At 38.8% G+C, this 23,810-nt stretch overlaps 1 protein-coding gene across 1 annotated transcript in view; it reads left to right on the top strand.

Moving 5' to 3' along the window:
- LOC130227137 (mucin-19-like) overlaps window positions 1-23,810 on the top strand; it is a 34,228-nt gene that overhangs the window by 2,930 nt on the left and 7,488 nt on the right. The window contains exons 4-31 of the mRNA XM_056456691.1: window positions 28-11,624; window positions 11,723-11,844; window positions 11,936-11,997; window positions 12,114-12,214; window positions 12,308-12,371; window positions 12,464-12,618; window positions 13,659-13,780; window positions 13,930-13,991; window positions 14,158-14,258; window positions 14,363-14,411; window positions 14,500-14,654; window positions 14,743-14,864; window positions 15,014-15,075; window positions 15,240-15,340; window positions 15,445-15,493; window positions 16,665-16,819; window positions 16,908-17,029; window positions 17,178-17,239; window positions 21,726-21,826; window positions 21,931-21,979; window positions 22,068-22,222; window positions 22,311-22,432; window positions 22,582-22,643; window positions 22,808-22,908; window positions 23,013-23,061; window positions 23,150-23,304; window positions 23,393-23,514; window positions 23,664-23,725. Of these exons, the coding sequence (XP_056312666.1) occupies window positions 28-11,624; window positions 11,723-11,844; window positions 11,936-11,997; window positions 12,114-12,214; window positions 12,308-12,371; window positions 12,464-12,618; window positions 13,659-13,780; window positions 13,930-13,991; window positions 14,158-14,258; window positions 14,363-14,411; window positions 14,500-14,654; window positions 14,743-14,864; window positions 15,014-15,075; window positions 15,240-15,340; window positions 15,445-15,493; window positions 16,665-16,819; window positions 16,908-17,029; window positions 17,178-17,239; window positions 21,726-21,826; window positions 21,931-21,979; window positions 22,068-22,222; window positions 22,311-22,432; window positions 22,582-22,643; window positions 22,808-22,908; window positions 23,013-23,061; window positions 23,150-23,304; window positions 23,393-23,514; window positions 23,664-23,725 (14,241 nt within the window). The remainder of the gene's footprint in view (window positions 1-27; window positions 11,625-11,722; window positions 11,845-11,935; window positions 11,998-12,113; window positions 12,215-12,307; window positions 12,372-12,463; window positions 12,619-13,658; window positions 13,781-13,929; window positions 13,992-14,157; window positions 14,259-14,362; window positions 14,412-14,499; window positions 14,655-14,742; window positions 14,865-15,013; window positions 15,076-15,239; window positions 15,341-15,444; window positions 15,494-16,664; window positions 16,820-16,907; window positions 17,030-17,177; window positions 17,240-21,725; window positions 21,827-21,930; window positions 21,980-22,067; window positions 22,223-22,310; window positions 22,433-22,581; window positions 22,644-22,807; window positions 22,909-23,012; window positions 23,062-23,149; window positions 23,305-23,392; window positions 23,515-23,663; window positions 23,726-23,810) is intronic.

Below are 23,810 nucleotides of genomic sequence, written 5' to 3'. Positions count from 1 at the left end.
TTAAAAACTATTTTTTATTTAATTCAGAGGTCAAACGACGGCAGATGCAGGACTCACATTGTCAACTTCATCCACTGCTGGAACTTCAGAAACAACAGCTTTAACAACAGAGGCAACAACAACACTTCCTTCAACAGTGTCAACATCTTCAGAAACAACTGCAGCTGAAGCAACTACTACACCATCTACAGCCACAACTGAACCTTCCACTACTACACCAGCTTCAACAACATCAGAGGCAACAACAACACCTACTTCAACAACAGCACCAACATCTTCAGAAACAACAACTGCAGCTGAAACTACAACTACACCATCTACAACCACAATTGAACCTTCCACTACTACATTAGCTTCAACTACAACAGAGGCAACAACAACACTTCCTTCAACAACAGTGTCAGCATCTTCAGAAACAACTGCAGCTGAAACAACAACTACATCATCTTTAACCACAACTGAAAGTTCAACTACTACATCAGCTGCAACAACAACAGAGGCACCAACAACAACACTTTCTTCAACATTGACAGCCACATCATCAGGAACAACTACAGCTGAAACAACAACTACACCGTCTACAACCACAACTGAACCTTCCACTACTACATCAACAACAACAGAGGCAACAACAACACTTGCTTCAACAACAGTCCCAACGTCTTCAGAAACTACAACTGCAGCTGAAACAACAACTACACCATCTATAACCACAACTGAGCCTTCTACTACATCAGCTTCAACAACAACAGAGATACCAACAACAACACTTCCTTTAACATCAACACCCACATCTTCAGGAACAACTACAGCTGAAACAACAACTACACCATCTACAACCACAATTGAACCTTCTACTACTACACCAGCTTCAACAACAACAGAGGTAACAACAACAATTACTTCCACAACAGTGCCAACATCATCAGAAACAACAACTGCAGCTGAAACAACAACTACGCCATCTACAACCACAATTGAACCTTCCACTACTACCCCAGCTACAACAACAACAGAGGCAACAACAACAATTACTTCAACAACAGTGCCAACATCATCAGAAACAACAACTGCAGCTGAAACAACAACTACACCATCTACAACCACAATTGAACCTTCCACTACTACATTAGCTTCAACTACAACAGAGGCAACAACAACACTTCCTTCAACAACAGTGTCAGCATCTTCAGAAACAACTGCAGCTGAAACAACAACTACATCATCTTTAACCACAACCGAAAGTTCAACTACTACATCAGCTGCAACAACAACAGAGGCACCAACAACAACACTTTCTTCAACATTGACAGCCACATCATCAGGAACAACTACAGCTGAAACAACAACTACACCATCTACAACCACAACTGAACCTTCCACTACTACATCAACAACAACAGAGGCAACAACAACACTTGCTTCAACAACAGTCCCAACGTCTTCAGAAACTACAACTGCAGCTGAAACAACAACTACACCATCTATAACCACAACTGAGCCTTCTACTACATCAGCTTCAACAACAACAGAGTTACCAACAACAACACTTCCTTTAACATCAACACCCACATCTTCAGGAACAACTACAGCTGAAACAACAACTACACCATCTACAACCACAATTGAACCTTCTACTACTACACCAGCTTCAACAACAACAGAGGTAACAACAACAATTACTTCCACAACAGTGCCAACATCATCAGAAACAACAACTGCAGCTGAAACTACAACTACATCATCTATAACCACAACTGAAAGTTCAACTTCTACATCAGCTTCAACAACAACAGAAGCACCAACAACAACACTTTCTTCAACATCAACGCCCACATCGTCAGGAACAACTACAGCTGAAACAACAACTACACCATCTACAACCACAACTGAACCATCAACATCAACAACAGAGGCAACAACAACACTTGCTTCAACAACAGTCCCAACATCTTCGGGAACAACAACTGCAGCTGAAACAACAACTACATCATCTATAACCACAACTGAAAGCTCAACTACTACATCAGCTTTAACAACAACAGAAGCACCAACAACAACACTTTCTTCAACATCAACACCCACATCTTCAGGAACAACTACAGCTGAAACAACAACTACACCATCTACAACCACAACTGAACCTTCCACTACTACATCAACATCAACAACAACAGAGGCAACAACAACACTTGCTTCAACAACAGTCCCAACATCTTCAGGAACAACAACTGCAGCTGAAACAACAACTACACCATCTATAACCACAACTGAAAGCGCAACTACTACATCAGCTTCAACAACAACAGAAGCACCAACAACAACACCTTCTTCAACATCAACACCCACATCTTCAGGAACAACTACAGCTGAAACAACAACTACACCATCTACAACCACAACTGAACCTTCCACTACTACATCAACATCAACAACAACAGAGGCAACAACAACACTTGCTTCAACAACAGTCCCAACATCTTCAGGAACAACAACTGCAGCTGAAACAACAACTACACCATCTATAACCACAACTGAAAGTTCAACTACCACATCAGCTTCAACAACAACAGAAGCACCAACAACAACACTTTCTTCAACTTCAACACCCACATCTTCAGGAACAACTACAGCTGAAACAACAACTACACCATCTACAACCACAACTGAACCATCAACATCAACAACAGAGGCAACAACAACACTTGCTTCAACAACAGTCCCAACATCTTCGGGAACAACAACTGCAGCTGAAACAACAACTACATCATCTATAACCACAACTGAAAGCTCAACTACTACATCAGCTTTAACAACAACAGAAGCACCAACAACAACACTTTCTTCAACATCAACACCCACATCTTCAGGAACAACTACAGCTGAAACAACAACTACACCATCTACAACCACAACTGAACCTTCCACTACTACATCAACATCAACAACAACAGAGGCAACAACAACACTTGCTTCAACAACAGTCCCAACATCCTCAGGAACAACAACTGCAGCTGAAACAACAACTACACCATCTATAACCACAACTGAAAGCACAACTACTACATCAGCTTCAACAACAACAGAAGCAGCAACAACAACACTTTCTTCAACATCAACACCCACATCTTCAGGAACAACTACAGCTGAAACAACAACTACACCATCTACAACCACAACTGAACCTTCCACTACTACATCAACATCAACAACAACAGAGGCAACAACAACACTTGCTTCAACAACAGTCCCAACATCTTCAGGAACAACAACTGCAGCTGAAACAACAACTACACCATCTATAACCACAACTGAAAGCGCAACTACTACATCAGCTTCAACAACAACAGAAGCACCAACAACAACACTTTCTTCAACATCAACACCCACATCTTCAGGAACAACTACAGCTGAAACAACAACTACACCATCTACAACCACAACTGAACCTTCCACTACTACATCAACATCAACAACAACAGAGGCAACAACAACACTTGCTTCAACAACAGTCCCAACATCCTCAGGAACAACTACAGCTGAAACAACAACTACACCATCTACAACCACAACTGAACCTTCCACTACTACATCAACAACAACAGAGGCAACAACAACACTTGCTTCAACAACAGTCCCAACGTCTTCAGGAACAACAACTGCAGCTGAAACAACAACTACACCATCTATAACCACAACTGAAAGCACAACTACTACATCAGCTTCAACAACAACAGAAGCAGCAACAACAACACTTTCTTCAACATCAACACCCACATCTTCAGGAACAACTACAGCTGAAACAACAACTACACCATCTACAACCACAACTGAACCTTCCACTACTGCATCAACAACAACAGAGGCAACAACAACAATTGCTTCAACAACAGTCCCAACGTCTTCAGGAACAACAACTGCAGCTGAAACAACAACTACACCATCTATAACCACAACTGAAAGCGCAACTACTACATCAGCTTCAACAACAACAGAAGCACCAACAACAACACTTTCTTCAACATCAACACCCACATCTTCAGGAACAACTACAGCTGAAACAACAACTACACCATCTACAACCACAACTGAACCTTCCACTACTACATCAACAACAACAGAGGCAACAACAACACTTGCTTCAACAACAGTCCCAACGTCTTCAGGAACAACAACTGCAGCTGAAACAACAACTACACCATCTATAACCACAACTGAAAGTTCAACTACTACATCAGCTTCAACAACAACAGAAGCACCAACAACAACACTTTCTTCAACATCAACACCCACATCTTCAGGAACAACTACAGCTGAAACAACAACTACACCATCTACAACCACAACTGAACCATCAACATCAACAACAGAGGCAACAACAACACTTGCTTCAACAACAGTCCCAACATCTTCAGGAACAACAACTGCAGCTGAAACAACAACTACATCATCTATAACCACAACTGAAAGTTCAACTACTACACCAGCTTCAACAACAACAGAAGCACCAACAACAACACTTTCTTCAACATCAACACCCACATCTTCAGGAACAACTACAGCTGAAACAACAACTACACCATCTACAACCACAACTGAACCTTCCACTACTACATCAACATCAACAACAACAGAGGCAACAACAACACTTGCTTCAACAACAGTCCCAACATCTTCAGGAACAACAACTGCAGCTGAAACAACAACTACACCATCTATAACCACAACTGAAAGCGCAACTACTACATCAGCTTCAACAACCACAGAAGCACCAACAACAACACTTTCTTCAACATCAACACCCACATCTTCAGGAACAACTACAGCTGAAACAACAACTACACCATCTACAACCACAACTGAACCATCAACATCAACAACAGAGGCAACAACAACACTTGCTTCAACAACAGTCCCAACATCTTCAGGAACAACAACTGCAGCTGAAACAACAACTACATCATCTATATCCACAACCGAAAGTTCAACTACTACACCAGCTTCAACAACAACAGAAGCACCAACAACAACACTTTCTTCAACATCAACACCCACATCTTCAGGAACAACTACAGCTGAAACAACAACTACACCATCTACAACCACAACTGAACCTTCCACTACTACATCAACATCAACAACAACAGAGGCAACGACAACACTTGCTTCAACAACAGTCCCAACATCTTCAGGAACAACAACTGCAGCTGAAACAACAACTACACCATCTATAACCACAACTGAAAGCGCAACTACTACATCAGCTTCAACAACAACAGAAGCACCAACAACAACTCTTTCTTCAACATCAACACCCACATCTTCAGGAACAACTACAGCTGAAACAACAACTACACCATTTACAACCACAACTGAACATTCCACTACTACATCAACATCAACAACAACAGAGGCAACAACAACACTTGCTTCAACAACAGTTCCAACGTCTTCAGGAACAACAACTGCAGCTGAAACAACAACTACTCTATCTATAACCACAACTGAAAGTGCAACTACTACATCAGCTTCAACAACAACAGAAGCACCAACAACAACACTTTCTTCAACATCAACACCCACATCTTCAGGAACAACTACAGCTGAAACAACAACTACACCATCTATAACCACAACTGAAAGCGCAACTACTACATCAACATCAACAACAACAGAGGCAACAACAACACTTGCTTCAACAACAGTCCCAACGTCTTCAGGAACAACAACTGCAGCTGAAACAACAACTACACCATCTATAACCACAACTGAACCTTCCACTACTACATCAACATCAACAACAACAGAGGCAACAACAACACTTGCTTCAACAACAGTCCCAACGTCTTCAGGAACAACAACTGCAGCTGAAACAACAACTACACCATCTATAACCACAACTGAAAGTTCAACTACTACAGCAGCTTCAACAACAACAGAAGCACCAACAACAACACTTTCTTCAACATCAACACCCACATCTTCAGGAACAACTACAGCTGAAACAACAACTACACCATCTACAACCACAACTGAACCATCAACATCAACAACAGAGGCAACAACAACACTTGCTTCAACAACAGTCCCAACATCTTCAGGAACAACAACTGCAGCTGAAACAACAACTACATCATCTATAACAACAACTGAAAGTTCAACTACTACACCAGCTTTAACAACAACAGAAGCACCAACAACAACACTTTCTTCAACATCAACACCCACATCTTCAGGAACAACTACAGCTGAAACAGCAACTACACCATCTACAACCACAACTGAACCTTCCACTACTACATCAACAACAACAGAGGCGACAACAACACTTGCTTCAACAACAGTCCCAACGTCTTCAGGAACAACAACTGCAGCTGAAACAACAACTACACCACCTATAACCACAACTGAAAGTTCAACTACTACGTCAACTTCAACAACAACACTTTCTTCAACATCAACATCCACGTCTTCAGGAACAACTACAGCTGAAACAACAACTACACCATCTACAACCACAACTGAACCTTCCACTACTACATCAACACCAACAACAACAGAGGCAACAACAACACTTGCTTCAACAACAGTCCCAACGTCTTTAGGAACAACAACTGCAGCTGAAACAACAACTACATCATCTATAACCACAACTGAACCATCAACATCAACAACAGAGGCAACAACAACACTTGCTTCAACAACAGTCCCAACATCTTCAGGGACAACAACTACAGCATCCACAACTACAACAGATCCTTCCACTACTACATCAGCATCAACAACAACAGAGGCAACAACACTTGCTTCAACAGCAGTCCCTACATCTTCAGGAACAACAACTGCTGCCGAAACAACAACTACACCATCTATAACTACAACTGAGCCTACTACTACATCAGCTTCGACAACAACCAAGACACCAACAACAACACTTCCTTTAACATCAACAGCAAAAACTTTAGGAACAACTACAGCTGAAACAACAACTACACCATCTACAACCACAATTGAACCTTCCTCTACAACACCAGCTTCAACAACAACAGAGGCAACAACAGTGCCAACTTCTTCTGGAACAACAACTGCAGCTGAAACAACAACTACACCATCTACAACAAAAATTGAGCTTTCAACTACCACGTCAATTTCAACAACGGAGGTGACCACAGCACATGTTTCCACAACAGTGTCAACATCTTTAGAAACAACTGCAGCTGAAACAACGACTGCACCATCTACAACCACAACCAAAGCTTCAACTACTACATCGGCATCAACAACAACAGAGGCAACAACAACACTTGCTTCAACAACAGTGCCAACTACTTCTGGAACAACAACTGCAGCTGAAACAACCACTACACTATTTACAACCACACCTGAACATTCCACTTCTACAACAGCTTCAACAACAACAGAAGCAACAACAACACTTGCATCATCAACAGTGCCAACTTCTTCTGGAACAACAACTGCAGCTGAAACAACCACTACACTATTTACAACCACACCTGAACATTCCACTTCTACACCAGCTTCAACAACAACAGAAGCAACAACAACACTTGCATCAACAACAGTGCCAACTTCTTCTGGAACAACAACTGCAGCTGAAACAACCACTACACTATTTACAACCACACCTGAACATTCCACTTCTACACCAGCTTCAACAACAACACTTGCATCAACAACAGTGCCAACTTCTTCTGGAACAACAACTGCAGCTGAAACAACAACCACACCATTTACAACCACAATCAAAGCTTCCACTACTACATCAGCATCAACAACAACACTTGCATCAACAACTGTGCTAGCATCTTTAGAAACAACGGCAGCTGAAATAACAGCTACAGCATCTACAACCCCAACTTATCTTTCCACTAGTACATCAACTTCAACAACAGAGGCAGCAACAACACTTACTTCAACAACAGTACCAACTACTTCAAGAACAACAACTGCTGTTGAAACAACAACTACACCATCTACAACCACAACTGAGCCTTCCACTACATTAGCTTCAACACTTGCTTCGACAACTGTGCCAACATCTTTAGGAACAACAACTCTAGCTGAAACAACAATTACATCATCCACAACCCCAACTCATCCTTCCACTACTACATCAGCTTCAACAACAGAGGCAACAACAACACTTACTTCAACAACAGTGTCAACTACTTCAAGAACAACAACTGCTGCTGAAACAACAACTACACCATCTACAACCACAACTGAGACTTCCATTACTACATCAGCTTCAACAACATTTGCTTCAACAACTGTTCCAACATCTTCAGGAACAACAACTGCAGCTGATACAACAACCACATCATCCACAACCCCAACTCATCCTTCCACTACTACATCAGCTTCAACAACAACTGAGGCAACAACACTTACTTCAACAACAGTGCCAACAACTTCAGGAACAACAACTCTAGCTCAAACAACAATTACATCACCCGCAACCCCAACTCATCCTTCTACTACTACATCAGCTTCAACAACAGAGGCAACAACAACAACACTTGCTTCAACAACAGTGCCAACTACTTCAAGAACAACAACTGCTACTGAAACAACAACTACACTATCTACAACCACAACTGTGCCTTCCACTACTACATCAGCTTCAGCAACAACATTTGCTTCAACAACTGTGCCAACATCTTCGGAAACAACAACTACATCATCTACAACCCCAACTCATCCTTCCACTACTACATCAGCTTCAACAACAACAGAGGCAACAACTACATCAGCTTCAACAACACTTGCTTCAACAACTGTGCCAACATCTTCAGGAATACTAACTGCAGCTGAAACAACAACTACATCATCTAAAACCCCAACTCATCCTTCTACTACTACATCAGCTTCAACAACAGAGGCAACAACAACAACACTTGCTTCAACAACAGTGCCAACTACTTCAAGAACAACAACTGCTGCTGAAACAACAACTACACTATCTACAACCACAACTGTGCCTTCCACTACTACATCAGCTTCAACAACAACTGAGGCAACAACAACACTTACTTCAACAACAGTGCCAGCAACTTCAGGAACAACAACTCTAGCTGAAACAACAATTACATCATCCACAACCCCAACTCATCCTTCCACTACTACATCAGCTTCAACAACAGTGCCAACAACTTCAGGAACAACAACTCTAGCTGAAACAACAATTACATCATCCACAACCCCAACTCATCCTTCCACTACTACATCAGCTTCAACAACAGTGCCAACAACTTCAGGAACAACAACTCTAGCTGAAACAACAATTACATCATCCACAACCCCAACTCATCCTTCCACTACTACATCAGCTTCAACAACAATGCCAACAACTTCAGGAACAACAACTCTAGCTGAAACAACAATTACATCATCCACAACCCCAACTCATCCTTCCACTACTACATCAGCTTCAACAACAGAGGCAACAACAACACTTACTTCAACAACAGTGTCAACTACTTCAAGAACAACAACTGCTGCTGAAACAACAACTACACCATCTACAACCACAACTGAGCCTTCCACTACTACATCAGCTTCAACAACAACATTTGCTTCAACAACTGTGCCAACATCTTCAGGAACAACAACTGCAGCTGAAACAACAACCACATCACCCGCAACCCCAACTCATCCTTCCACTACTACATCAGCTTCAACAACAGAGGCAACAACAACAACACTTGCTTCAACAACAGTGCCAACTACTTCAAGAACAACAACTGCTGCTGAAACAACAACTACACTATCTACAACCACAACTGTGCCTTCCACTACAACATCAGCTTCAGCAACAACATTTGCTTTAACAACTGTGCCAACATCTTTGGAAACAACAACTACATCATCTACAACCCCAACTCATTCTTCCACTACTACATCAGCTTCAACAACAACAGAGGCAACAACTACATCAGCTTCAACAACAACACTTTCTTCAACAACTGTGCCAACATCTTCAGGAACACTAACTGCAGCTGAAACAACAACTACATCATCTAAAGCCCCAACTCATCCTTCCATTACTACATCAGCTTCAACAACAACACCTACTTCAACAACAACACCTACTTCAACAACAGTGCCAACTACTTCAGGAAAAACAACAACTGCAGCTGAAACAACAACTATACTTTTTACAACCACAACTGAACATTCCACTACTACACTAGCTTCAACAACAAAAGAGGCAACAACAACACTTGCTTCAACAACTGTGCCAGCTACTTCAGGAACAACAACTGCAGCTGAAACAACAACTACATCATCCACAACCCCAACTCATCCTTCCACTACTACATCAGCTTCAACAACAAAAGCAACAACACTTGCTTCAACAACAATTCCAACTACTTCAGGAAAAACAACTGCAGCTGAAACAACTACACCATCTACAACAACAACTGAGCTTTCAACTACCACATCAGCTTCAACAATAACAGAGACAACAACAACTCCTCTTTCAACAATAGTGCCAACATCCTCAGGAACAACAACTGCAGCTGGAACAACAACTAGACTATCTACAACCCCAACTGAGCCTTCCACTACCACATCAGCAGCAACAACACTTGCTTCAACAACAGTCACACCATCTTCAGGAACAACAACTGCAGCTGAAACAACCAAACCATTTACAACTACAACGGAACCTTCCACTACTACATCAGCATCAACAACACATACACCATCTACAATGACAACTACTATTTCTTTCACCAACACAGCTAAGGCTGTAAGTCAGGCAACATTTCTTACAACAACAATAACACCCCCAATAATGACAACTGTGTCTCCAGAAACCATAACTACTGCTGTAACAATTATGCCTGCCTTTTCAACACATGCATCTTCATCCTCAACCCCAACAACAACAACTGAACCGCCTAGCACCCCAAAAACATCCATGACAACTGAGACTCTACTTTCCGTCACTGCAATTCCATCTGTTATTTCAACCACAGCTCTGAGCAATACACCCACCATTACAAGCACAAGCCTAGCTGAAACTCAAACAACATCCACAGTTCAAACAACTTCTGAAAATCTGTTACACACAACTCAAGCTTTTACCAGCACATCTCCTGCTGGTCATTCATTTTCAATTACAACCAAAACCACTTCAGGTCCAACAACAGGGGCAAACATGCAACCTGAATCTACAACTACATCAACAACTACAACAGGAATTATAACAGGTCTCACCAATACAGTTGAATTTCCAGTAGTGGTTCCAATAACAGCAGCAACAGTGGGCCAGAATGCAAATATGTCAAATTTAGAAACATCCAAAGTATCCACAATTACAAGTCAAACATCAATCAAAACAACACCAGCAGAGATTCTAACAAGCAGTACATCTATGAACAGTTCAACAACTATTCAAGCAGATGTTTCAGGCATACCTAAAGCATTCACAACAAATGTGACCAGTGCTGCAACAGTCACTGCGAAGCTGGTATTCACATCCTTGTCTTCAGTGCCCCAGGAAAATCTGGTTCTTGGTGCAATCAGCACTCTCCTGAATTCTAGAAAGTCACATCTCAATGAATCTCTGACCATTGTCAATGTTACCTATCAGAGTAAGTTTCATAATTTTGATTGTAAAAAATTAAAAATGACCAACAAATAAGTGATTAATGCCAGATTTAACTAAACATGAGTGTTTCTTTTCATTCAGACATCTCTGAAACTGCTTATGTTGTCATCTTGAATATTAATTTGAATAATATCAGCACGTCTGAGGATCCTCAGCAGAGAAACAGCACATACCAATATGTCCAGGATGTTGTCAATAATGCGGTATAGATTCAGAATTTAACTTATTTAAATAAGCTTGGTCCAATGGAAACCTTCTCCACAATTTGATGAATGATTTGATTTTCTCATGCAGCTGAATACTCTTCTGAATGAACCCACTAGTGCACCTTTACAACCTAAATCATCAAACTTCACGTAAGCAGTCAAGCGATTTTAAAATCATTGCTTTTTTTGTATTCTCAGAAAACTAAATAAATGAATTAAATATATGGCCTGAACTGCCTTACAGATGTTATTTTTGTTTCCTGCAGGAGCACATTAAACCAAATTGATGGTATTATGGGATACACCTTCCAGGAAGGAGATGTTATGCAACCAGTCAGCTTTCTGAATGAGCTTCGTTCTCCAACAGGTTACTTACTATTTATGATCTAGTTTTATAAAAAAAACAAAAACAACAAATTCGGCAATCAATAAGGTTGTTTTTTTTATTTATTTATCATAGAATACACTACAACAGTAATTCCTAAATCAACAGTGTCGTTCACTTTGGCTCCTGTAAAACTAATGTAAGTTATTATTATTCTATTTAAAGAACTCCATTCAAAAGTAAAGAAGATTTCATTTCAGTTTTAAAGAAAACATTTTATACCTTTTACAGATCAGGTTCAGCGGTGGTCACAAGCATGCTTCTGTTCAACTCCTCATCTCCAGTCCCCAGTGAAGCTCTGGTCCTCAATGCTGTCAACACTCTTCTCACATCTAGAGAATCACGACTCAATCAATCAGTAAAAATTGTGAACATTACCTATGAGAGTAAGTTTCATTATCTTGATAAAACATATTTTGTATTATAAAAGATTCAAGCAGTGAACTGAAATAATTTATTCTTTCTTTGTCAACAGAACTCTCAGACACCTCATATGTCGTCATCTTTACATTTAATTTAACCAATATCAGCATTCCTGAAGACCCTGTACTCAAAAACAAGAGCTACGATCAAGTGGAAAATAATGTCAATAATGCAGTAAGCTTTCGTCATTAATAAATAATATATTTAGGTCCACAATAAATCTTCTCCAGAGTTCGATTAATGTTTTGGTTTTCTTCTTCAGCTGAATACTCTTCTGAATGAACCTATGAGTGCACCTTTACAACCCAAATCAGCAAACTTCACGTAAGAAACATCCTGACTTCACAACCTTTAATTAGAATTTGTGCAATTTAGCATTTTAAACATCATTTTTAAAGTCTTGAAAAAATATCTTCTGCTTTTTTTCTGAAGGAGCACATCTAACAAGATTGAGGGCATTATGGTATATACCTTCCAGGATCAAGATGTCATCCAACCAGTCAGCTTTCTAAGTGAACTTCACTCACTGACAGGTTTGTTTTTTGACTTGTGGTCATTTTACATTTTTAAAAGATTTTTTGTCTTTAATCACCAGTGCTGAACATTTCTATTTCTGATTTTAGTAGTGACAACTACACCGGCCAGTACTACGGTGACTTCTGCAATCCCAATGTAAGGTTTTGTTAGATACTACTAATTAAAGTTACATTTCAAACCCGTAACCCTTGACAATAGTCATCACAAGTGGTGCTTTTTACAGATCTGGTTCAGCGGTGGTCACAAGCAGGTTGTTGTTCAACTCCTCATCTCCAGCCCCCAGTGAAGCTCTGGTCCTCAGTGCTGTCAACACTCTTCTCAAATCTAGAGAACCACAGCTCAATCAATCAGTGAAAATTGTGAATGTCACCTATGAGAGTAAGTTTCATATTTTACATTATGAAAACTTCAAGCACTGATTAATTTAAGATTTAACTGAAATAATTGATTGTTTCTTTGCCAACAGAACTCTCAGACACCTCATATGCCATCATCTTTACATTTGATCTGCCGAATATCAGCATTCCTGAAGACCCTGTACTCAAAAACAAGAGCTACAATCAAGTGGAGAGTAATGTCAACAATGCAGTAAGCATTCTCCATTAACAAATTAAGCAGTTTGAGTCCAAATATAAAAATAGAAATGTTAAGCACCAATGATTCAAAGCGAAGAAAAAAAAATCTATTTAAAAGGATCTTCTCCAGAGTTTGATAACCGGTTTGGTTTTCTCCTGCAGTTGAATACTCTTCTGAATGAACCTACGAGTGCACCTTTACAACCCAAATCAGCAAACTTCACGTAAGAAACATCCTGACTTCACAACCTTTTATTAGTCTTTGTGCATTTTTGCATTTTAAAGCAGTCCAACAGATAAAGGAATAAAAATCCCTTAATAAAGTACTCATTATTTTGTTACTTTCAATGTGGACTGAAGTCTTGAAAAAATGTCTTGTTTTTACTTAAGGAGCACATCTAACCACATTGCTGGCATTATGGGATACACCTTCCAGGATCAAGATGTCATCCAACCAGTCAGCTTCCTGAATGAACTTCGTTCACTGACAGGTTTGTTAGCTTTGTTGACTTGGGGTCATTAAACAGTTTTTTTGATAGATTTTTTTTCGTCACTGTAAATCAGCAGTGCTAAACATTTCTATTTCTGATTTTAGTAGTGACAACTACACCGGCCAGTACTACGGTGACTTCTGCAATCCCAATGTAAGGTTTTGTTAGATACTAATAATTAAAGTTACATTTCAAACCCGTAACCCTCAACAATATTCATCACAAGTGGTGCTCTTTACAGATCTGGTTCAGCGGTGGTCACAAGCAGGTTGTTGTTCAACTCCTCATCTCCAGCCCCCAGTGAAGCTCTGGTCCTCAGTGCTGTCAACACTCTTCTCAAATCTAGAGAACCACAGCTCAATCAATCAGTGAAAATTGTGAATGTCACCTATGAGAGTAAGTTTCATATTTTACATTATGAAAACTTCAAGCACTGATTAATTTAAGATTAAACTGAAATAATTGATTGTTTCTTTGCCAACAGAACTCTCAGACACCTCATATGCCATCATCTTTACATTTGATCTGCCGAATATCAGCATTCCTGAAGACCCTGTACTCAAAAACAAGAGCTACAATCAAGTGGAGAGTAATGTCAACAATGCAGTAAGCATACTCCATTAACAAATTAAGCAGGTTGAGTCAAAATATAAAAATAGAAATGTTAAGCACCAATGATCCGAAGCGAAGAAAAAAAAATCTATTTAAAAGGATCTTCTCCAGAGTTTGATAACCGGTTTGGTTTTCTCCTTCAGCTGAATACTCTTCTGAATGAACCTACAAGTGCACCTTTACAACCCAAATCAGCAAACTTCACGTAAGAAACATCCTGACTTCACAACCTTTTATTAGTCTTTGTGCATTTTTGCATTTTAAAGCAGTCCAACAGATAAAGGATTAAATACCTTAATAATGTACTCATTTTCTTGTTACTTTCAATGTGGACTGAAGTCTTGAAAAAATGTCTTGTTTTTACTAAAGGAGCACATCTAACCACATTGCGGGCATTATGGGATACACCTTCCAGGATCAAGATGTCATCCAACCAGTCAGCTTCCTGAATGAACTTCGTTCACTGACAGGTTTGTTAGCTTTGTTGACTTGGGGTCATTAAACAGTTTTTTTGATAGATTTTTTTTCGTCACTGTAAATCAGCAGTGCTGAACATTTCTATTTCTGATTTTAGTAGTGACAACTACACCGGCCAGTACTACGGTGACTTCTGCAATCCCAATGTAAGGTTTTGTTAGATACTAATAATTAAAGTTACATTTCAAACCCGTAACCCTTGACAATATTCATCACAAGTGGTGCTTTTTACAGATCTGGTTCAGCGGTGGTCACAAGCAGGTTGTTGTTCAACTCCTCATCTCCAGCCCCCAGTGAAGCTCTGGTCCTCAGTGCTGTCAACACTCTTCTCAAATCTAGAGAACCACAGCTCAATCAATCAGTGAAAATTGTGAATGTCACCTATGAGAGTAAGTTTCATATTTTACATTATGAAAACTTCAAGCACTGATTAATTTAAGATTTAACTGAAATAATTGATTGTTTCTTTGCCAACAGAACTCTCAGACACCTCATATGCCATCATCTTTACATTTGATCTGCCGAATATCAGCATTCCTGAAGACCCTGTACTCAAAAACAAGAGCTACAATCAAGTGGAGAGTAATGTCAACAATGCAGTAAGCATACTCCATTAACAAATTAAGCAGGTTGAGTCCAAATATAAAAATAGAAATGTTAAGCACCAATGATTCGAAGCGAAGAAAAAAAAATCTATTTAAAAGGATCTTCTCCAGAGTTTGATAACCGGTTTGGTTTTCTCCTGCAGTTGAATACTCTTCTGAATGAACCTACAAGTGCACCTTTACAACCCAAATCAGCAAACTTCACGTAAGAAACATCCTGACTTCACAACCTTTTATTAGTCTTTGTGCATTTTTGCATTTTAAAGCAGTCCAACAGATAAAGGAATAAAAATCCCTTAATAAAGTACTCATTTTCTTGTTACTTTCAATGTGGACTGAAGTCTTGAAAAAATGTCTTGTTTTTACTAAAGGAGCACATCTAACCACATTGCGGGCATTATGGGATACACCTTCCAGGATCAAGATGTCATCCAACCAGTCAGCTTCCTGAATGAACTTCGTTCACTGACAGGTTTGTTAGCTTTGTTGACTTGGGGTCATTAAACATTTTTTTGATAGATTTTTTTTCGTCACTGTAAATCAGCAGTGCTGAACATTTCTATTTCTGATTTTAGTAGTGACAACTACACCGGCCAGTACTACGGTGACTTCTGCAATCCCAATGTAAGGTTTTGTTAGATACTAATTAATAAAGTTACATTTCAAACCCGTAACCCTCAACAATATTCATCACAAGTGGTGCTCTTTACAGATCTGGTTCAGCGGTGGTCACAAGCAGGTTGTTGTTCAACTCCTCATCTCCAGTCCCCAGTGAAGCTCTGGTCCTCAGTGCTGTCAACACTCTTCTCAAATCTAGAGAACCACAGCTCAATCAATCAGTGAAAATTGTGAATGTCACCTATGAGAGTAAGTTTCAAATTTTACATTATGAAAACTTCAAGCACTGATTAATTTAAGATTTAACTGAAATAATTGATTGTTTCTTTGCCAACAGAACTCTCAGACACCTCATATGCCATCATCTTTACATTTGATCTGCCGAATATCAGCATTCCTGAAGACCCTGTACTCAAAAACAAGAGCTACAATCAAGTGGAGAGTAATGTCAACAATGCAGTAAGCATACTCCATTAACAAATTAAGCAGGTTGAGTCAAAATATAAAAATAGAAATGTTAAGCACCAATGATCCGAAGCGAAGAAAAAAAATCTATTTAAAAGGATCTTCTCCAGAGTTTGATAACCGGTTTGGTTTTCTCCTGCAGTTGAATACTCTTCTGAATGAACCTACAAGTGCACCTTTACAACCCAAATCAGCAAACTTCACGTAAGAAACATCCTGACTTCACAACCTTTTATTAGTCTTTGTGCATTTTTGCATTTTAAAGCAGTCCAACAGATAAAAGATTAAATACCTTAATAATGTACTCATTTTCTTGTTACTTTCAATGTGGATTGAAGTCTTGAAAAAATGTCTTGTTTTTACTAAAGGAGCACATCTAACCACATTGCGGGCATTATGGGATACATCTTCCAGGATCAAGATGTCATCCAACCAGTCAGCTTCCTGAATGAACTTCGTTCACTGACAGGTTTGTTAGCTTTGTTGACTTGGGGTCAATAAACATTTTTTTTGATAGATTTTTTTTCGTCACTGTAAATCAGCAGTGCTGAACATTTCTATTTCTGATTTTAGTAGTGACAACTACACCGGCCAGTACTACGGTGACTTCTGCAATCCCAATGTAAGGTTTTGTTAGATACTAATTAATAAAGTTACATTTCAAACCCGTAACCCTCAACAATATTCATCACAAGTGGTGCTCTTTACAGATCTGGTTCAGCGGTGGTCACAAGCAGGTTGTTGTTCAACTCCTCATCTCCAGTCCCCAGTGAAGCTCTGGTCCTCAGTGCTGTCAACACTCTTCTCAAATCTAGAGAACCACAGCTCAATCAATCAGTGAAAATTGTGAATGTCACCTATGAGAGTAAGTTTCATATTTTACATTATGAAAACTTCAAGCACTGATTAATTTAAGATTTAACTGAAATAATTGATTGTTTCTTTGCCAACAGAACTCTCAGACACCTCATATGCCATCATCTTTACATTTGATCTGCCGAATATCAGCATTCCTGAAGACCCTGTACTCAAAAACAAGAGCTACAATCAAGTGGAGAGTAATGTCAACAATGCAGTAAGCATACTCCATTAACAAATTAAGCAGGTTGAGTCCAAATATAAAAATAGAAATGTTAAGCACCAATGATTCGAAGCGAAGAAAAAAAAATCTATTTAAAAGGATCTTCTCCAGAGTTTGATAACCGGTTTGGTTTTCTCCTGCAGTTGAATACTCTTCTGAATGAACCTACAAGTGCACCTTTACAACCCAAATCAGCAAACTTCACGTAAGAAACATCCTGACTTCACAACCTTTTATTAGTCTTTGTGCATTTTTGCATTTTAAAGCAGTCCAACAGATAAAAGATTAAATACCTTAATAATGTACTCATTTTCTTGTTACTTTCAATGTGGATTGAAGTCTTGAAAAAATGTCTTGTTTTTACTAAAGGAGCACATCTAACCACATTGCGGGCATTATGGGATACATCTTCCAGGATCAAGATGTCATCCAACCAGTCAGCTTCCTGAATGAACTTCGTTCACTGACAGGTTTGTTAGCTTTGTTGACTTGGGGTCAATAAACATTTTTTTTGATAGATTTTTTTCGTCACTGTAAATCAGCAGTGCTGAACATTTCTATTTCTGATTTTAGTAGTGACAACTACACCGGCCAGTACTACGGTGACTTCTGCAATCCCAATGTAAGGTTTTGTTAGATACTAATTAATAAAGTTACATTTCAAACCCGTAACCCTCAACAATATTCATCACAAGTGGTGCTCTTTACAGATCTGGTTCAGCGGTGGTCACAAGCAGGTTGTTGTTCAACTCCTCATCTCCAGTCCCCAGTGAAGCTCTGGTCCTCAGTGCTGTCAACACTCTTCTCAAATCTAGAGAACCACAGCTCAATCAATCAGTGAAAATTGTGAATGTCACCTATGAGAGTAAGTTTCAAATTTTACATTATGAAAACTTCAAGCACTGATTAATTTAAGATTTAACTGAAATAATTGATTGTTTCTTTGCCAACAGAACTCTCAGACACCTCATATGCCATCATCTTTACATTTGATCTGCCGAATATCAGCATTCCTGAAGACCCTGTACTCAAAAACAAGAGCTACAATCAAGTGGAGAGTAATGTCAACAATGCAGTAAGCATACTCCATTAACAAATTAAGCAGGTTGAGTCAAAATATAAAAATAGAAATGTTAAGCACCAATGATCCGAAGCGAAGAAAAAAAATCTATTTAAAAGGATCTTCTCCAGAGTTTGATAACCGGTTTGGTTTTCTCCTGCAGTTGAATACTCTTCTGAATGAACCTACAAGTGCACCTTTACAACCCAAATCAGCAAACTTCACGTAAGAAACATCCTGACTTCACAACCTTTTATTAGTCTTTGTGCATTTTTGCATTTTAAAGCAGTCCAACAGATAAAAGATTAAATACCTTAATAATGTACTCATTTTCTTGTTACTTTCAATGTGGATTGAAGTCTTGAAAAAATGTCTTGTTTTTACTAAAGGAGCACATCTAACCACATTGCGGGCATTATGGGATACATCTTCCAGGATCAAGATGTCATCCAACCAGTCAGCTTCCTGAATGAACTTCGTTCACTGACAGGTTTGTTAGCTTTGTTGACTTGGGGTCAATAAACATTTTTTTGATAGATTTTTTTCGTCACTGTAAATCAGCAGTGCTGAACATTTCTATTTCTGATTTTAGTAGTGACAACTACACCGGCCAGTACTACGGTGACTTCTGCAATCCCAATGTAAGGTTTTGTTAGATACTAATTAATAAAGTTACATTTCAAACCCGTAACCCTCAACAATATTCATCACAAGTGGTGCTCTTTACAGATCTGGTTCAGCGGTGGTCACAAGCAGGTTGTTGTTCAACTCCTCATCTCCAGTCCCCAGTGAAGCTCTGGTCCTCAGTGCTGTCAACACTCTTCTCAAATCTAGAGAACCACAGCTCAATCAATCAGTGAAAATTGTGAATGTCACCTATGAGAGTAAGTTTCATATTTTACATTATGAAAACTTCAAGCACTGATTAATTTAAGATTTAACTGAAATAATTGATTGTTTCTTTGCCAACAGAACTCTCAGACACCTCATATGCCATCATCTTTACATTTGATCTGCCGAATATCAGCATTCCTGAAGACCCTGTACTCAAAAACAAGAGCTACAATCAAGTGGAGAGTAATGTCAACAATGCAGTAAGCATACTCCATTAACAAATTAAGCAGGTTGAGTCCAAATATAAAAATAGAAATGTTAAGCACCAATGATTCGAAGCGAAGAAAAAAAAATCTATTTAAAAGGATCTTCTCCAGAGTTTGATAACCGGTTTGGTTTTCTCCTGCAGTTGAATACTCTTCTGAATGAACCTACAAGTGCACCTTTACAACCCAAATCAGCAAACTTCACGTAAGAAACATCCTGACTTCACAACCTTTTATTAGTCTTTGTGCATTTTTGCATTTTAAAGCAGTCCAACAGATAAAAGATTAAATACCTTAATAATGTACTCATTTTCTTGTTACTTTCAATGTGGATTGAAGTCTTGAAAAAATGTCTTGTTTTTACTAAAGGAGCACATCTAACCACATTGCGGGCATTATGGGATACATCTTCCAGGATCAAGATGTCATCCAACCAGTCAGCTTCCTGAATGAACTTCGTTCACTGACAGGTTTGTTAGCTTTGTTGACTTGGGGTCAATAAACATTTTTTTTGATAGATTTTTTTCGTCACTGTAAATCAGCAGTGCTGAACATTTCTATTTCTGATTTTAGTAGTGACAACTACACCGGCCAGTACTACGGTGACTTCTGCAATCCCAATGTAAGGTTTTGTTAGATACTAATTAATAAAGTTACATTTCAAACCCGTAACCCTCAACAATATTCATCACAAGTGGTGCTCTTTACAGATCTGGTTCAGCGGTGGTCACAAGCAGGTTGTTGTTCAACTCCTCATCTCCAGTCCCCAGTGAAGCTCTGGTCCTCAGTGCTGTCAACACTCTTCTCAAATCTAGAGAACCACAGCTCAATCAATCAGTGAAAATTGTGAATGTCACCTATGAGAGTAAGTTTCATATTTTACATTATGAAAACTTCAAGCACTGATTAATTTAAGATTTAACTGAAATAATTGATTGTTTCTTTGCCAACAGAACTCTCAGACACCTCATATGCCATCATCTTTACATTTGATCTGCCGAATATCAGCATTCCTGAAGACCCTGTACTCAAAAACAAGAGCTACAATCAAGTGGAGAGTAATGTCAACAATGCAGTAAGCATACTCTATTAACAAATTAAGCAGGTTGAGTCAAAATATAAAAATAGAAATGTTAAGCACCAATGATCCGAAGCGAAGAAAAAAAATCTATTTAAAAGGATCTTCTCCAGAGTTTGATAACCGGTTTGGTTTTCTCCTGCAGTTGAATACTCTTCTGAATGAACCTACAAGTGCACCTTTACAACCCAAATCAGCAAACTTCACGTAAGAAACATCCTGACTTCACAACCTTTTATTAGTCTTTGTGCATTTTTGCATTTTAAAGCAGTCCAACAGATAAAAGATTAAATACCTTAATAATGTACTCATTTTCTTGTTACTTTCAATGTGGATTGAAGTCTTGAAAAAATGTCTTGTTTTTACTAAAGGAGCACATCTAACCCCATTGCGGGCATTATGGGATACACCTTCCAGGATCAAGATGTCATCCAACCAGTCAGCTTCCTGAATGAACTTCGTTCACTGACAGGTTTGTTAGCTTTGTTGACTTGGGGTCAATAAACATTTTTTTTGATAGATTTTTTTTCGTCACTGTAAATCAGCAGTGCTGAACATTTCTATTTCTGATTTTAGTAGTGACAACTACACCGGCCAGTACTACGGTGACTTCTGCAATCCCAATGTAAGGTTTTGTTAAATACTAATAATTAAAGTTACATTTCAAACCCGTAACCCTCAACAATATTCATCACAAGTGGTGATTTTTACAGATCTGGTTCAGCGGTGGTCACAAGCAGGTTGTTGTTCAACTCCTCATCTCCAGTCCCCAGTGAAGCTCTGGTCCTCAGTGCTGTCAACACTCTTCTCAAATCTAGAGAACCACAGCTCAATCAATCAGTGAAAATTGTGAATGTCACCTATGAGAGTAAGTTTCAAATTTTACATTATGAAAACTTCAAGCACTGATTAATTTAAGATTTAACTGAAATAATTGATTGTTTCTTTGCCAACAGAACTCTCAGACACCTCATATGCCATCATCTTTACATTTGATCTGCCGAATATCAGCATTCCTGAAGACCCTGTACTCAAAAACAAGAGCTACAATCAAGTGGAGAGTAATGTCAACAATGCAGTAAGCATACTCCATTAACAAATTAAGCAGGTTGAGTCCAAATATAAAAATAGAAATGTTAAGCACCAATGATTCGAAGCGAAGAAAAAACAATCTATTTAAAAGGATCTTCTCCAGAGTTTGATAACCGGTTTGGTTTTCTCCTGCAGTTGAATACTCTTCTGAATGAACCTACAAGTGCACCTTTACAACCCAAATCAGCAAACTTCACGTAAGAAACATCCTGACTTCATAACCTTTTATTAGTCTTTGTGCATTTTTGCATTTTAAAGCAGTCCAACAGATAAAAGATTAAATACCTTAATAATGTACTCATTTTCTTGTTACTTTCAATGTGGATTGAAGTCTTGAAAAAATGTCTTGTTTTTACTAAAGGAGCACATCTAACCACATTGCGGGCATTATGGGATACATCTTCCAGGATCAAGATGTCATCCAACCAGTCAGCTTCCTGAATGAACTTCGTTCACTGACAGGTTTGTTAGCTTTGTTGACTTGGGGTCAATAAACATTTTTTTTGATAGATTTTTTTTCGTCACTGTAAATCAGCAGTGCTGAACATTTCTATTTCTGATTTTAGTAGTGACAACTACACCGGCCAGTACTACGGTGACTTCTGCAATCCCAATGTAAGGTTTTGTTAGATACTAATAATTAAAGTTACATTTCAAACCCGTAACCCTTGACAATATTCATCACAAGTGGTGCTTTTTACAGATCTGGTTCAGCGGTGGTCACAAGCAGGTTGTTGTTCAACTCCTCATCTCCAGTCCCCAGTGAAGCTCTGGTCCTCAGTGCTGTCAACACTCTTCTCAAATCTAGAGAACCACAGCTCAATCAATCAGTGAAAATTGTGAATGTCACCTATGAGAGTAAGTTTCATATTTTACATTATGAAAACTTCAAGCACTGATTAATTTAAGATTTAACTGAAATAATTGATTGTTTCTTTGCCAACAGAACTCTCAGACACCTCATATGCCATCATCTTTACATTTGATCTGCCGAATATCAGCATTCCTGAAGACCCTGTACTCAAAAACAAGAGCTACAATCAAGTGGAGAGTAATGTCAACAATGCAGTAAGCATACTCCATTAACAAATTAAGCAGGTTGAGTCCAAATATAAAAATAGAAATGTTAAGCACCAATGATCCGAAGAGAAGAAAAAAAAATCTATTTAAAAGGATCTTCTCCAGAGTTTGATAAACGGTTTGGTTTTCTCCTTCAGCTGAATACTCTTCTGAATGAACCTACAAGTGCACCTTTACAACCCAAATCAGCAAACTTCACGTAAGAAACATCCTGACTTCACAACCTTTTATTAGTCTTTGTGCATTTTTGCATTTTAAAGCAGTCCAACAGATAAAGGATTAAA

Source organism: Danio aesculapii, chromosome 1 (genome assembly GCF_903798145.1).
Source record: "Danio aesculapii chromosome 1, fDanAes4.1, whole genome shotgun sequence".
Classification (NCBI taxonomy): Eukaryota; Metazoa; Chordata; class Actinopteri; order Cypriniformes; family Danionidae; genus Danio; species Danio aesculapii.
Note: the sequence above shows the minus strand (reverse complement) of the source record. Positions and strands in the feature narration are given on the sequence as shown.